The following is a 16,579-nucleotide window of genomic DNA, read 5'->3' as shown; positions in this document are numbered from 1 at the left end:
CTTACCAATCTGCAATCCATTCTGTAGTGTGTTTAGTTAGTTTTTTTTTTATATTTATTTATTTGAAAAGTATCCAGTTCAGGACATGACTTGGGACGAGTTCTCAGATGGAAAGAGGAGGCACTGAGTTCACAGCTGTTCCACCGTTGTTCTGCTCGTATGGATTTGTGTAAAACCTCCCAGTCGGCCAAGTCAAACAAGCATTTGGGCCAGATGTTGAAGAAATTTGAGAAAGCTTGTTTGTGGGATAAACTGAGGATGCCTGACCTAGTTGAGAGAGTGTGATATCATGTCTGGATGAGAAATGAATCCCTTCAGTTTGTGCAAATACACCAGTGTTGCAACGTATGGCAAAAGCGACTCTACAGTGAACTCTCAAGTGAAGAGCATCTGCACAAGTTCAGAATGATGAAGTGTTAGGTGATTTGGACATCTTGTGGGAACATTTTTCGGAAAAAATAATTTTATTTAAATTTTTCTTGCGCTTCTATTCCAAGTTTCTGCACCTAAAATGTGTGTTTGAGCCTTACCAACCTATCTAAGTTGATGAAAAGCAGCAATCATAATGCAGTTTCTTTATAGAATCTGCTAAATATCTATACTACCTTTATGATTATGGTTGTATGGGTTTGGATACATCTGACACAACAAGTAAATTTTTCATCTAACCTGGTCTGTGTTCAAATAGTACCAGGTTGTTATGTGCAGGGTTGGATTTTGAAACCAAAACATTAGCAAGTGACGGATGTCTAATGTCAAAACTAGCAAAAAGTGGGTTTAAAAGAATAACCCATAACTTACATTATTGAAGCAAGTACTGTTAGTTTTAAAATTGGCAAGTAAGCTGAGGTTCAGGTTCGCTAATAACTACACAGTAATAACCTCAAAACGTCTCATAAGGCTTTTATTGAGAAACAATGAAGTAAAACAAGTTATTCTCTAAACCCCTGTATACTCTCTCTCTCTCTATCTATCTCTATCTCTATATATATATATATATATATATATATATATATATATATATATATATATATATATATATATATATATATATATATATATATATATACGTATAGACCAATTGTTAACTGAAACGGTAAACATTGCTAGCTCTAGCTTGTGCTAACTACTCTGTAGAAAACTAATGTTTTCTTTAAGTAACAAAGTTATTGTTTTGTGCAAATTAAGATCATTAATTTAACCTCCTGACATTAAGATTATTTTTTTAGCATAAATCTACCATCTTACCATGACACAAGTCATGAGTCTCCTTTTAGTTTCCAACACAACAAATTGGATCATATTTTTGGGACCAGCGTTGGGTTAAGGAAATAAGCCAGCCTATTGTTTTTTTTACATGTATGTAAAATGATAAAAACATTTTTTTTTGTTTTATGCTATTTTACAGACAAAGTGGCTTCCCCCTCCGACCTGCAGTTCTTTGAGGTGTCCGACAGGAAAATCGTTTTGACCTGGTCGAGCCCGGCGGCTGGCTCGGTGTCGGGTTACCGGGTCACCGTGTTGCCCGTCGACGATTCCGGCACTCCTCAGAGCGAGATGACTTTGCCGGTCCACCAGAACTCCTACGTCGAAGTCACGCACCTCAACCCGGGCACGCTGTACCGCTTCAGCGTGTTCACCATTTACAACGGGAAGGAGAGCTTACCGCTCGTTGGGGAGCACGCCACCAGTGAGTACGAGGACCTCACCGCCCAAAAGCTTTCCGAGGACTTCTGAAGCAGTGCTCCCAGAAATGATATAAACCTAACAATATTTACAGATGTCTCCTGTTTGTCTTTTTCTTTTAAGACCCCGATGCGCCCACAGACATTCACTTCGCCAACGTCACCGAGGACAGTGCAGTTGTGCAGTGGTATGCTCCGCGTGCCAGAATTACCGGCTATCGTCTCTTCTTGAACTTCGGGAGCTCGAACCCCAAACAGCTTCGCCTGCCTGCGCACCTCACGCGTTACACCCTCCTGAACCTGCAGCCCGACACGCAGTACAACGTCACTCTGCATTCGCAGCAAGGCAATGCGCTGAGCGTAGGCGAGACGGCCACGTTCACCACAAGTAGGTGCACTCGCAGCCGCACGTTAGAAGCTTGCCGGTGTTCCTAAATTAATGCTTTAAAATCGAATGTTAGCCATGTAAACCTGCCTGAAACTGTGTAACAAATGTAACTTGTGGTTGTTTTCAGACTTACCGATGGGTAATGCCCCCGAGTTTAACACGGATGTCACCGATACCTCCATAGTAATATCCTGGTCTCCGGTTCCCCGCGTTGGATACAAGGTACGCTCCACGTTAGCAGGAAATGTTCCGTTCGCACGAGTCCAAGTTAAAAACAACTAGACGGCTGCACTTTTCAAGAGACCGCCCAAAAGTAGAAGACCGGCTTCCTGTTATCTCGCGGCCTTTAGCTAAAGCACATCCATGTTGCCTACATTAAGGGTATACTATGCAACCGGGGTTGATTTTCCAGCGAGGCTCTCCCCAGAGGGCGAAAGTAAAAGTGCACTGTCATAAAGATGCTCAGCTGTTCTGGTTTCTCCGTCAAGCCAGACGCGGTTGTTTTGAGCTTAGTAGACAGGTGAACGCAACGAAAAGTCGAGAAAACGGCAGTACAAACAATGACTAACACAGTGAAAGTATGAACATCAAGCTTCCCGCAGCGCTATCTTGGCGAGGCAGCCAAGATATTATTATTATTATTATTATTATTATTATTAATAATAATAATAATAATAATAATAATAATAATAATAATAATAATAATAATAATAATAATAATAATAATAATAAAAAAACTCGATATGCTTGCATGTTTATTTGACGTTAACACGCGGTTCTTTGTTGTTGCTTTCGCGCGTGCATATAGTGAATGGCAGGGCAAAAACACATGGAGTTCTCGCCGTGAAGCAAGACCGACTCTCGCGGTCTTGCACAAGACTTCTGAGCCTGTGGGTGCGGGCCGTGAGCTCTTGCAATTGCAAGTGCGGTATTTCCCCCACAGACCACCAGGGCGGCCGAGAAAACCTTTGTTCGATCTGAAATGACTCATTTAATCATCCAAAACGCTATGGAACACATTAATTAACTGAAAATTGTTGCATAGTATGCCTTTAAAGAAGAATAAGGGAGTTCTGGTGATCTATTCTTGGATACTCCATGCAGATACAGGACACACAAGGCTTAATGTTTATTATTTTACTATTTTTATATTTAAAAACAGCCAATGGTTTTAGGATTGTCTTTATATGCAAGTATTAACTTGAATCAAATGCTAATAGTGCAGTCTGGTCATTCTTTCAGTGTAAGCATCTTTAAATCGGGCCATCATGGGAGGATAGGAGCTCAGAAATGTATCTGATTGGTCAAAGCGCATCACGACACAAACGAGAACGTTTAGTCGGCCTTGATTTGCTTGGGAACACGCCGAACTCTGACTTTTACCTCCCACTTTCCCAGCCCATGGCTCTTTAACCTCCGTGTTTCTGACTCCGGTTGCGTTTATCTTTCAGCTCTCGGTCCGGCCCAGTTTGGGAGGGGAAGCTCCAAGAGACGTCATCTCTGAATCAGGAAGTATTTACATTTCTGGTCTGACTCCTGGGGTGGAATACACCTACAGCGTCCAGACGGTTTTTGATGGCCAAGAACAAGGAACGCCAGTCACTCGACAAGTCGTCACACGTATGTCTCCTCTAAAACAAGTCATTTTTCATTCCTTCATCTCCATCGCTTCTTCTTTATCTTAAACCTGCTTTTGCACTTGAATCCAGCTCTGCCTCCTCCTACTGACCTGAACTTGGAGTCCAACCCAGACAACAGTGACATTACTGTCCAGTGGAATGGACCCAACACCCCAGGTACACCCTGAAAAAATATACATAACGAAGTTTAAACCAGATGAGGAACACGTCTGGCCACCTGGAGCTGCCGGTTTTAAATCGTGACCTTAATCTCCCTGCTCCTCAGACATCACGGGCTTCAGAGTGACATGCGCGCCCACCAGCGGGCAACAAGGAAACAGCCTGGAGGAATTTGTGCATGCTGGGAAGAACTCCTGCACCCTGGAGAACCTGAGTCCCGGGGTGCAGTATAACGTCAGCGTCGTCACCGTGAAGGACGACATGGAAAGCACTCCTGTGTCGACCGTCATCACCCCAGGTTGGTTCCTAAAGGTTCCTTGGATCCCGAAAGGGATTTCTGAGAGCACCTTGTGGTAGTTCTTTGTATAAAAATGTGTAAACAGAAAACTGCTTTTTATGTGCAAGATTTACCCAAATACCACCTTCTTTACGTTTTAACATTTAACACACACTCCTTTAAAGTTAAAGTTGCTGTGTGCATCGTACAAGCTGCTTACTAAACGTTCAATGAAGCCGTTTCATTGAATAGTCTAAAGGGACGAAATGATGTGTTCCATTTGTGCTCTGAAGTTTGGATTTCTATGACGTTATTTGGCTTAGAGAGCTGGAGTTTCCTCACCATCCCCAAACTCAAAATCCAACATGGCTGCTATGCATTTAAACTGTAGCAATAGACGCACGAATGAACTGTTTGTATATTATTAAACCAAACCAGTCATACTGATTTCTATCCTCTGGATGTAGAGGATGTGGAGAAGTGAATTGTTACTTAATTGGCCACTTCCATTAGATTTTAGACTTGCAACTGAAATATATTTCGGTAGGGAGTAATTTTTATTTCCACGTCTGGATTCTGACTTTTGGGGCAAATGTATTGCATCATTAGACATGAGGAGAAGCTAACGATAGTTCTTCCATCAGTTTGGTTTGTTGGACGGATCAAAGTGCTGGAAGCAGAGAGTTTCTGTTACTCACATTAATCTCAGCTCCTTGCACTCTCTTCTTTCCTTTTTTTCCCACAAACCCTTCCCAATGTCGTCTGCTATTTCTTGTTTTGTCCTGTTGTTTGTTGCTCTGTTCTCTCTTTTCCTGCCCCCCCCCCCACCCCAAAATCACCTTCGCACCCATCCAGAGGTGCCGCGACTGACCGACCTCACCTTCGAGGGCGTGACGGACACAACCATCAGTCTCCGCTGGTCGCCGCTCAGCACCACCACCGTCACAGGTTACAAGATCACGGTGGTTGCAGCTGGAGAGAGCATCCCCATCTTTGAAGACATGGTCATGCCGACCACTGGCCAGTACACGGTGCACGGACTGGAGCCCGGCATCGACTACGACATCAGCGTGACCACAGTAACGGAGCACGGCGAGAGCGAACCCACGACATTCACTCAGCAAACCTGTAAGAGCTCCTACTTACACGTGGATGCCATCATTTATTTCATTGATAATGAGCCTTTTTCTAACCCTGGGACATAGCTTAACGTTTCAAGACGTCGTACTAAATACAAAATTGGCCGTTATTTAACAATTAAATAGTTGACTTAATTTTTTTTTTATTATTATGACACAACAGTTGTCCTGTATTTCCAAGATAAGAGGAATCATCCTGTCCAAATTATGTATATTAATGTAGTTTTATTCATTCGTTGGGGCTTGGGGAGCCAGTTATTGGGTAAGATGCTTGTATTCTGAGACAATCTGAGGCAGAAAAGGTGCAGTCAACCCACAGCAACCGTTGGTTTACCGCACTGATGTCGGCTGTTTTTCATCTACCAATAAATGCGATTTCAGATGTTTCTGGCCATTAGAAAACAGCTAAAGATGTAGGCGACTCGACAAATGTTCTTTCTAAAGTCAGTGTTTGTGCCACGAACTGACTGCTCTACTCCCTGCAGTCTAAATTATGTTAAGTTTGATTTCCTAATATTAAAAAGCTGAGAATCCATTCCAGAGATAAATGAAAATATGGTCACTGTTAGCAGAACAATTGATTGCTCCATGTTAAAACAATATGCAAAATGTATATTTTCAAAAAGTAATAGATTACATATTGCAGTATTAGAAAGTTAGGAAGTTTAAGTTGCTGTAGGCATCTTTGTCTTTAAAACAAGAAAGCCTTTAAGTTGCTGATTAAACTGCTTTGCATGTCACTTTAATAAGGCTGCATTTCCCTGTGTACGCGTGGCCCATCTGGCTTCAATAAAAGCGTTTTTATTACCTTCTTGTTCTTTAAATTTAAAGAGGCTTTAAAAGTTCAGACTCACCCATAAACTCTGTTGTTCTTTTAAATGATAACGGCAAAGTTTCTCTCTCGTTCTTATACATTTTCTTTTGTTTTAGCCTTTTATTTGTCCCTTTTTTATTTTCTTGTTGCAACCTGGACTGAGATCATTTTCTTCCCCTCCTAACAGCTGTTCCAGCCCCCACTGATTTGAACTTCGGCGAAGTTGGACCCGACAGCATCGAGGTCACCTGGGTCGCTCCTCAAGTCCCGAACGCGTCTGACATCAACAGCTTCATCGTTAGGTATGAGAACAAACAAGTGTTATTTCACCATACCTCTCATTTTGTTTTTTTATGAGCTCACATCTGTACCGTTCATGATTTAGATACCATCCCCTCGACGACAACGTCAAGATTAGGGAAAGCAGCGTTGGAGGCGATACCAACCGTTTGGTGCTAAGGAGTAAGTTGTTGGGCGCAGCCGATGCAGGAACACGCACATACTGAGATGGCTGCATTTTCTGATGTTGCTCTTTTTTTTTTTCCTGTTCTCAGATCTGCTGCCTAACACGGAGTATCTGGTGAGCGTGGTGTGTGTTTACGAGCAGCGCGAGAGCTCGCCAGTAGTTGGTTTCAAGAGAACAGGTGATCTGAGATGACAGAGACGTTTGAGTCCTCTCTCGTGTTTAAGCGTAACGGATTTGGTCTCATACAATCGTTTGCGTCCATCCTCTGTCGTCTTCAGCTTTGGATTCGCCCGTTGGCCTGCGCTTCTCTGAAATCATGACCAACTCCTTCACCATCCACTGGCAAGCCCCCCAGAGCCGAATCACCGGTTACCGCCTCCGCTACCAGATGGTGAGCGGCGGCCGGGCCAAGGACGAGAGGCTGCCCCCTTCAAGGAACCACTTCACCATGACGGGCCTCGTTCCTGACACCGACTACCTGGTCAACATCTACGCTGTGAGCGGGCTGCAGGAGAGCCTCCCACTCAGCGGGACGCAGAAAACAAGTATGGAGGCCGGGTTTGATCCTTGGTGTATTTTATTAAGCCATCAAGTTTAAGCACAAAAAATTTAATGAATGGTGTTTTACTGTTTATCCAGTTTCTGATGCGCCAACGGACCTGGAAGTGCTTGACTCCACCCCCACCAGCATCACCGTTCGCTGGGTCGCGCCTCCGGTCACAGTGCGCTACTACAGGATTACTCACGGAGAGTCAGGTGACCATTAGTATTAGTTTTAGCTGAATTATTAGCAGGGATGGGGAGTTGGGTCTCAGGTCAGGACTCAAGTTACAAAGAGTTCAGACCCAAGTTTGACTGTAGTTATAAAGCACTGAGACTTTTGTCAAGAACAGCTTTTACTCGTTTAATCAGGGGTGAAAGAAAGCCGTGTTTAGACCACAACTCTGACATGTAATACACGTATTCGAGTGGAAAAACTGAGCGTTCGATGTAAGTAAGTTCATGAGTTGACAAAGCATTTTATGAACAGATTACATGTCATTCATCTGGTGAAAGAGCATTCGCACTGCAAAATCGGATCTAAAAATAAGTAAAAATGTTCTTAAAATTAGTGTTTTTGTCCTAGATTTGAGCAGGTAAATAAGATTATCTGCCAATGGAACGAGTATCTCTAACCCTAAAATAAGATAATTAGATATACTGCACTTGAAATAAGACGATGGAGATGAATTGTTCCTATTTTAAGTGCAAAAATCCTATTCTATTGGCAGATCACCTTATTTATCTGCTCAAATCAAGGAAAAATACAATCATTTCAAGAACATTTTACTTATTTTAAGTTCCGTTTTTGCAGTGTGTTCATATATTAGAGACTGGAAAGGTGACATGGTTGATAAAAATTATTTGCAAACATCTGAGAATGATTTTCTTTTTCTCAAGCTTCTCTCTTTTTTTTTTAAAGCTTCTTTGTTTATTTTGTGGAATTTGCACTTTTGTTTTCTGGAAACAAAAACGCATTTTGTTAAAAACTGTCTGACACTTTTACTGCTTTCCTCAGGCGGTCACACTAAGGAGTTTACTGTGTCTGGCTCCAAGTCCACCGCTACAATCAGCGACTTAATGCCCGGTACCGATTACACCATCACAGTCTACGCCGTGACAGGCAGAGGAGACAGTCCTGCCTCCAGCATCCCCATCTACGTCACACACAGGACCGGTACGTGCACACGCCCGACACAGCAACACGGCCAGCGATAAAGTCGTTTGTGTTCCCTGTTTCAGCCCTGTCTTTTCTCCTCCTAGCCGTGGACTCTCCCTCTGAAATGGAGGTGACGAACGTGAACGACAACAGCATCACAGTGGGATGGACTCCGGCTCAGGGTCCAATCAAAGGGTACAGGGTGACCGGCGTCCCTAGAAATGGGCAGGGACTGTCCTACACTGAGGTGGTGGCTCCAGGTAGAGTGTTTAAACTGTTTTTTTAAGTGCATACCAAAGGTATTTGCAACCCTTGAACTTTCTCATACTTTCTCAAATTGCAAACATAAACTTCAATGTATTTTAAACGTCATATACCATATATATGACGTTATACTGGGGCCGTTATGTCCCGCATGATGGCAGAAATTTCTGTTTTGGTCTAATGTTAGCAGACATGTTCTGTTTTTGGTCACCCTCTTTCATGTGTTTCCTGCATACACGCTGTAATTAGGTGACTTCTTAGTTTGATTGTTTAAATAGGATTTTATTTGGGGTTGTCAGGCTAAAGGGGTTGCAAATACATCCCAAACGTTCTGATTTTTTTTTTTTTACTTGACAAAATCTGACAAACTTCCAGGGGTGTACATACTTTTCAGATTTAGTTGCTACATTTGTTTTCTCTCTTCTCTCCTTCAGATCAGACTGAGTTCACTTTCTCGGGGCTGATGCCGACAGCAGAATACATCTTTACCGTGAACGCTCTTGGTCAAGATGGCCAAAGCTCTCCCCTGGTGGTGAATGCTGTGACAAGTAAGTCGGATTACTCTGGAGAGAAGCGGGAGCCGTTGTGTACCGCGCTTAAACAAGGAAAAAAAACAAAAACAAACGTCTTGTTTTTTTTTTTTTTTCAGATGTAGACCGTCCCAAGGACCTTACCTTCTCAGACATCGATTCCACTTCCTTGCGGATCTCCTGGGACAGTCCCGAGGGACTTGTCACATCTTACCGTGTCTTGTATGCGAGCTCGGAGGAAGGGGAGAGAGAGCTGTATCCGGCTCCAAGAGCAGATGCAGAGACGGCCGTTATTTATGGCCTCCAGCCTGGAACCGAATACACCGTTAAGGTCATCGCCATGCATGATGGCACAACCAGCACTCCTCTGATCGGCACACAAGCTACAGGTTTGGATACTTTTATAACTAATTGAGTTGGTGTTTTTTTTCCACGTGAAAGTCGTGAATCATGCTTGAATGATGATTTCTTTCCAACCCTTTTCTCTTAAATCCTTCTAGCCATTTCTTCTCCGACCAACCTCGAGTTCTCCAATGTCAGTCCAACGTCTTTTACCATGCGCTGGTCAGCGCCGGGTCAGGGAAATCTCATCACAGGCCTTTCGGGTCTCACCGGATACCGCGTGGTGGTAAACCCAAAGAAGAACAGTGGACCCACCAAAGAGATCAACCTGGCCCCAGACGCCACCCAGGCCATCATCTCTGGGCTCATGGTGAGTGGGACTGAAATCCACTGGAGCTCTCGTCAAATGTAGTCATTTAGGGTTTATCACAGACAGCTTTGTCCCCAAGTATTTAATTTTAGTGAACTAGCTGACAAAAAGGCACAATAAATATCATGTCAAGGTACTTTATGACATAAATGGTTTTGATCTATAGTGTTTATCAGATGCTACTGTTTGCATGCTTTTAGCAATCAGCCATTTGAACATTATTTCTTACATAACGACCGTTAAGATACTTGATTCTTATCTTTTTTTAGTCAACTTACATGTACAGTAACCAACAAAGTGGACAGCTGCACACTTGATTGTTATTCTGTGACAATAAAAAGGATGCATAAGCAAAACTGCCTCTTCATGCACCAGCTTGATCTCTAAAGTCGTTGATTTGCTTTATTTGTTCCCCCTTAGATTGCGACAACCTATGAAGTCTCTGTTTATGCCTTGAAGAACTCTCTCACCAGCAGACCAGTCCAAGGAGAGGTCACCACGCTGGAAAGTGAGTCTCTAATTTTGACATGAAACAACCGCACTGCAAAAACGGAACTTAAAATAAGTAAAATGTTCTTAAAATTAGTGTATTTGTCCTTGATTTGAGCAGGTAAATAAGATTATTTGCCAATGGAATAAGATTTTTGCACTTAAAATAGGAACAACTCATCTCCATCACCTTATTTCAAGTGCAGGATGTCTAATTATCTTATTTTGGGGGTCAAAATACTCATTCCATTGGCAAATAATCTTTTTTACCTGCTCAAATCAAGGACAAATACACTAACTTTAAGAACATTTTACTTATTTTTAGACCCGTTTTTGCAGTGCGATTCGCTGGTTTTGGTATAACATCTCATCTCTTGATGCTTTGTCCCTGTTAAACGTCCTCATGAAGACATCAGCCCGCCTCGACGTGTGCGCATATCCGAAGTTAAAGATTCCTCCATCACCCTCACATGGAGGACAAAGGTTGACACCATCTCTGGCTTCTTGATCGAGGCCACGCCCGTCACCCCCTCTCCAAGCCATACTCCCATTCAGAGGACAATCGGCCCCGATTCACGCAGTTACACTCTCGCAGGTAAACAAGTTTCCCAAGTCAAACGAATCAAACTTGAAATACAGTCACCGTAGTTTCTAGTATTGGTTTTAGACCCGTGCAGATGCATTGATCCGTCTGTGGCTAATTGCAGGTCTGGAACCTGGCACCACTTACAAGGTCAACCTGTATACGCTGAAGGGCAACGGACGAAGCATACCTTTTACACTTACTGCTACTACAGGTAACCCTCACACCTTTTCCAGCAGAAATGTGTTCTTCTTGTACCTAGGATACAGATATATTGAACTCTGGAAATCTTCAGAGGTGGAAGGAAATGGAACTGGAAGGAAAACTCTTCTATTGAACTTTTTATTGACCCTTTTTTTTCTATTGCACCATACGTCTATCGATCGATATATATTTTTATGGAATTATCCCCCGGCCCTAACCAGAATAGAACCTTATATCTTCTGTTTGTCCAAGAAAGTTAAAATTAGGGGAAAAAAGTTTATTTCTGAGTAATATTTTGCTTTTTGTTTGTGTTACAGCTCAACCAGTAGTTATTCCACCCACCAACATTCGCTTCACCTCACTGAATCCTACCAGCATCTCCTTCATGTGGGAGCCATCGCACAGTCCAAGGATCACCGGCTATTATGTCACTTATGAGGAGGCTGGGGGTTTGCCCCGGGAGCTCAGTCCTAGACCTCACGCAGGCCAGAGCTTCGCCACCATCAACGGTGAGTCGGCCACAGATGCATACCAGATTCTGTATTCATTTTGACAAATGTGGCAAATGTAAAAAAAAAACGATCAAGGAGTCTTTTACTGACGTGTTTTGATTTGATCTTAGATCTTAAACCAGGAACGGAGTACGTGATTAAGATTGTAGCGCTGCAGAACGCTTTGAGAAGTACGCCACTTGTGGGCAAAGCCAGAACCCGTAAGTGGAACACAGCTCAATGTTTGAATTTCTGTATTGTTTTATAGTTTTCTATGTTTTAGAAGCTTTTCTCTTGTGCATTTGGTATAAATATAAGTAAATAAAGCTTAAACAACTTGCTGTCCTTACCCCTGAACAACATGACAGCTATAATAAAACCTTTTTTTGAAGAAGTTTCATCTGGTCTTTGCTGCCCTCTGGTGGCTTTTAGGGTAATTGATACAAGAGTCCATTAGCATGAAGTTAGCCTTTAATCACACACAAAACAGATGTGTAGACACACAAAGAGCCTCTCTATCGAATCTTTATCTTTTTAACATTTTTTTAAATTACTAAAAATGCATCTAAACAAATAGTCTAAGATAAAATCTTATTTATCTAAAAGAAAACAGAATATCGCGAAAAATGTATTAAACATAGAGTGAACTATTTCAAGCCTTCATGTCTTGTAATTTTGAAAATATGTGGCTTGCACATAATGAAAACCCAAAACTAACATAGAAATTTAGAATATTGTGAGCAAATTTAAAACAGCAAACCTCATGCTGTCCCGCCCTAATGAGCTAGTTAACTAAAAACCCCAGCAAAGGTTTCCTGAACCTCTAAATGGCCTCTCAGTCTGGATCAGCAGGCGACACGATGATGGAGACGCCTGCTGACTGGACACATGTCCAGAAGACGGATACTGGAAACCTCCACAAGGATGCTAAGCCACAGAAGGCCGCTGCTAAAGAAAATGGTTGTTCACAAATTGCTGTAAGCATGCATATTAACAGAAAATTGGGTGGAAGGAAGAAGTGTGGTAGGGAGCAGTGCACCAGAAACATTCATTCAGGAATAAGAGGGGACTTCATCAGGACTGGACTGAGGCTTGAGTTAGCGCTTTAAGAGCCACTAGACACCAACAAATCCTAAAGATGGGCTACCAATGTTGCATTCTTGGTGCCTTGCATATTTGTATTCTCCTCTGTATACATGCTTCCTCTATTTTAACTGGAACAGTTTAAGCCATAATTTATTTTTCTTGTTGTTGGGATTAAGTTGGTTAATTTATTTCTTGTGTGCTTTAAAAAAAAATAAAAAATCAGAGCCAGCTCCAGACATTACGACTGTTCAGGTGTTGGTACCTGACGTGCCAGAGCTTCCTGTTCCTCATCGGCCCAGCATCGACATCCTAGATGTCCCGGAGACCTTCAATGACGAGATGTGAGGCATCAGACGTATCGGCTGAATATGAAAATGATTTGATCCAATGCCTTTTGTCTGTTTTGACTGACTTGTTTGTTCACTTTGCACCGTTCTCTGTTTTCCACTGTCAGTTTCGACTCTAACCACGTCCACCTGGCTGGCACAAGTGGTCAGAGCCAACCGGGCCAGCATGGTCAGCACATTTATACAGAATACCAGAACTTGGGCCCTAATGTTGGACTTCCCAGCCCCTATGGGGGACCCAGGGAGGGCCAGAGACCCACTCTCAAAGAGCCACTGATTTATATCCCTGTAGCTGGCCCTGATGGAAACAGAGTACCTCTAGTCAAGGTGTGTAATATTTGAATTACCTTCCCAACATGACCCCATAATATGCATTTATTTAACTATGACTGAGACTTTACCTATGAAATTGCAGTTTCAAAATATTTTTACATTGCTATATATATTTTATATATATTCATAAAGCTCTGACCTGCTGACTGTGTTTTTAGACCGTTTTATTGCTGCTTTAACAATTTAAAACTATACAGCATTCAAAATGGGTATTTCCTGTCTTCACGCTGTAATTCGCCGATGTTGTTTTTATGTCAGAAGTAGAGGCAGCGTCACGTTGTGAGTGTGTAAAAACTGTTAAATGTTATTATTTTACAACAAAGACCAAGTTCTATCAAAAATGTTGACATTTAAACTGCCTTTAGAATATTATATCGAAATTAGGACTGCAATGACTAGTCAATGTAATCGACAGCAGCGATTATGAAAAAACATTGATGTAAAATTTCATGCATTGAAGCATCTTTGTTGTTGCATTCTAAATAATAAGCTGTTAAGTCAAGTCTGTCTTAGTCTTGCCAAAAGTTTCTCTTCTTTTCTGTTTCTCCTTCCTGCTCTCGTCTCTCCTACTCGCTTTTGAGTCCTATAATACCATCTTCCTTTGCTATCCTCATCCCATTCTTTCTGCTACTTTTCCTTCCATCTTTGTTTAATTATATTTTTTGCTTCTGATTTGCTTGGAGTTAATGGAAGGTTGCCTTTTTTTTGCTTCCCTATCTGCTGTTTCATTTCCCTTAATCCCAATATGTGCTGGAACCCAAATAAATGCAACTGTTGATCCCATCATCTGTATTCTAAATAATGATTGTTGTATTTCTAATAAAATTTCAGGTCCACTCTCTAAATCTCTGGTTAAATTTGCCTTGTGGCCCCGTTTTGTACCTGCAGGTGAGCGACACCTCTCTGCCCGGTCTCGCCTTTGGCTTCCCCGACAACGAAACAGACTTGCCCCAAGAAGCAAAGACGATCACGACCATTTCATGGCAACCCGTCCCTGAAACCACAGAATACGAGGTTTCCTGTAACCCTGTCACAGATCTGGAGGAAGGAGGCCTTCAGGTATTCAAAGCTGATTATTTAATACGATAATACGTCACAATTCAAAGGAGTGACCGCAGCTAAGCTTCCTTCCTGTTCTTCTTGCAGATGCGTCTTCCAGGCTCCTCCAACAGTGCCACGCTGATTGGACTGACGTCTGGAGCGTCCTACAATGTTGTTGTAGCAGCTGTAACGGATGGAGGCAAACAGACGGTTCTGGATGACGTCGTCACTGTTGGCAACGCAGGTAGAGCACAACTTCTTTGTAGATGTTTTTTTCTTTTTTTTAACGAGACTGCCTTAAATGAACTTTTTGTCTTCCTGTCAAAGTTCCGGGCGACATTCCTGCTACCACGGACGGAAACATTTGTTACGACACGTTCACGCACACGTACCACGAGGTGGGCTCCGAGTGGGAGCGCATGTCCGAGACGGGCTTCAAGCTGTGGTGCCGGTGCCTGGGGCTCGGCAGCGGTCACTTTAGGTGTGATTCATCCAGTGAGTGGCTTACTAACCCATCTCTGCTGTGCTTTGCACCTCATAGCTCACCATAGAATTATAAAAACAAAGATTCTATGTCATTTACCAAAACAAATAAAAAGGAATTTATAAAAAATATCAATCCTCAGCAAACTGGGAACAAATGCTGGCAGTAAACCTGGAATAATATAAATTCCTTAGCTATGAATTAAAAGCCATAGAAGCAAAGAGGCTAATATTCTATGTGCTGCATAAATGCAAGCATGGGCACCTGGATTTCTGTTTTGAATAAATATTTTATGTTTGAGTGAGTCCAAAGGCTGCCCATGCCGATCCCGCTGCTCCGACTAAACATCAAATCTCAGCTACTTGTATTGTCCATAACACTAAAGCTAACATGACAATACCAGGAACTGGAATCATCTGCCAGATTCTGTGTCAGTATCACTTTGTTATATCTGATACTTTTATCACAGGAATAAAAACGGTAAATTTTTCATTGTCTTCTGAACATAATCAGACATGGTGAATTTCTTCTAAGCACCACTTTACCATTAGTTTTTAAAATAACTAAATGTGATGTTTAAAGATACGCTGTTTTAGTTCAACATCTTCTCACACTTGATGTAAAACATGTGAATTTCATCTACCTCTGCGCCACGCCCCTCCGCAGAGTGGTGCCACGATAACGGCAGTAATTACCGCATTGGAGAGAAGTGGGACCGGCGTGCTGAGAACGGCCACATGATGAGCTGCACCTGTCTGGGCAACGGCAAAGGAGAATTCAAATGCGACCCACGTAAGTGCACCGAATATTGGCATTAACTCTGTCTGTGCGGCGTATTGGTCAAGAACTTCCAATTCTTATGTATTCCTTCTGCATAAAATGACTTCCTTGTTGATCTTTATTATCCTGCTTTTCCAGATGAGTCAACTTGTTTCGACGATGGAAAGATGTACCAGGTTGGGAACCAGTGGCAGAAGGAATACATGAGTGCCATCTGTACCTGTACCTGCTATGGAGGACAACAGGTGAGCTACAGCTCTAAAGCCTGAGCCCCGGTGCTTTATCAAAGACACCAGAGCAAAACATTTGAGCCTTGTTGTTATTCAGCAGGTTTATTCAAGCTTAATATTCCAATCTTTATTTATAGAACACTTTAAACACCAAAGTGTTGTAAAAAAAAAAATACAAATATAAACAGCATTAATTCAGTCATATTCATAGAAATACAATAGAAAATAGATATAGAAAAAAACTGGCATAAAATCAACATACACCAACATGCTGTCGAGTATTAAAAGCCAAGATGAAAAGATTGTCTTTAAAAGAGATTTAAAATTGGTCAAATAGGAAGCCTGCTTGATATACAGAGGCAAATCATTTCAGCTACAGAGAAAGCACGGTAATATTACATTATTATTAGTGATGTTACCCCTCCCACGGTGATCACCTAAACCCTTAAAAACTTACATAAACATTGTTAAGCATTGTCTAAAAAAACTCCTAATGGAAACTGTATGGACTTCTTGGTTTGTGTATTTTGGCCATTATTTGGTTGGGATGCAAAAAACAAAAATAAATAAACATAAATAAATAAAAGATCAGCGATCAGACCAGTCAACCTGAAAATTCAGATTCCAGTTGTCAGAAATTTCTCGGTTCACTTCTATTTACAGACGTAGCTTCCAAACTGGCTAAAAATAACAAGTTAATATCAATGTTTGAGTCTCGGGCAGGAGGTGCATTGCCTT

At 42.0% G+C, this 16,579-nt stretch overlaps 1 protein-coding gene across 1 annotated transcript in view; it reads left to right on the top strand.

Annotated features, from left to right (window-relative positions):
* fn1a (fibronectin 1a) overlaps positions 1-16,579 on the top strand; it is a 37,018-nt gene that overhangs the window by 18,732 nt on the left and 1,707 nt on the right. The window contains exons 19-47 of the mRNA XM_012882569.3: positions 1,409-1,690; positions 1,810-2,073; positions 2,201-2,295; positions 3,525-3,693; positions 3,783-3,869; positions 3,979-4,170; positions 5,005-5,277; positions 6,290-6,404; positions 6,488-6,564; positions 6,657-6,746; positions 6,847-7,113; positions 7,208-7,324; positions 8,127-8,285; positions 8,372-8,527; positions 8,966-9,079; positions 9,181-9,450; positions 9,562-9,773; positions 10,194-10,281; positions 10,672-10,857; positions 10,970-11,059; positions 11,367-11,558; positions 11,672-11,761; positions 12,850-12,967; positions 13,081-13,300; positions 14,195-14,365; positions 14,453-14,591; positions 14,675-14,842; positions 15,498-15,623; positions 15,750-15,856. Of these exons, the coding sequence (XP_012738023.3) occupies positions 1,409-1,690; positions 1,810-2,073; positions 2,201-2,295; positions 3,525-3,693; positions 3,783-3,869; positions 3,979-4,170; positions 5,005-5,277; positions 6,290-6,404; positions 6,488-6,564; positions 6,657-6,746; positions 6,847-7,113; positions 7,208-7,324; positions 8,127-8,285; positions 8,372-8,527; positions 8,966-9,079; positions 9,181-9,450; positions 9,562-9,773; positions 10,194-10,281; positions 10,672-10,857; positions 10,970-11,059; positions 11,367-11,558; positions 11,672-11,761; positions 12,850-12,967; positions 13,081-13,300; positions 14,195-14,365; positions 14,453-14,591; positions 14,675-14,842; positions 15,498-15,623; positions 15,750-15,856 (4,634 nt within the window). The remainder of the gene's footprint in view (positions 1-1,408; positions 1,691-1,809; positions 2,074-2,200; positions 2,296-3,524; positions 3,694-3,782; positions 3,870-3,978; positions 4,171-5,004; positions 5,278-6,289; positions 6,405-6,487; positions 6,565-6,656; positions 6,747-6,846; positions 7,114-7,207; positions 7,325-8,126; positions 8,286-8,371; positions 8,528-8,965; positions 9,080-9,180; positions 9,451-9,561; positions 9,774-10,193; positions 10,282-10,671; positions 10,858-10,969; positions 11,060-11,366; positions 11,559-11,671; positions 11,762-12,849; positions 12,968-13,080; positions 13,301-14,194; positions 14,366-14,452; positions 14,592-14,674; positions 14,843-15,497; positions 15,624-15,749; positions 15,857-16,579) is intronic.

The sequence above is a fragment of the Fundulus heteroclitus genome, chromosome 7 (genome assembly GCF_011125445.2).
Source record: "Fundulus heteroclitus isolate FHET01 chromosome 7, MU-UCD_Fhet_4.1, whole genome shotgun sequence".
NCBI lineage: Eukaryota > Metazoa > Chordata > Actinopteri > Cyprinodontiformes > Fundulidae > Fundulus > Fundulus heteroclitus.
This window is presented reverse-complemented; position numbering and strand designations above follow the sequence as displayed.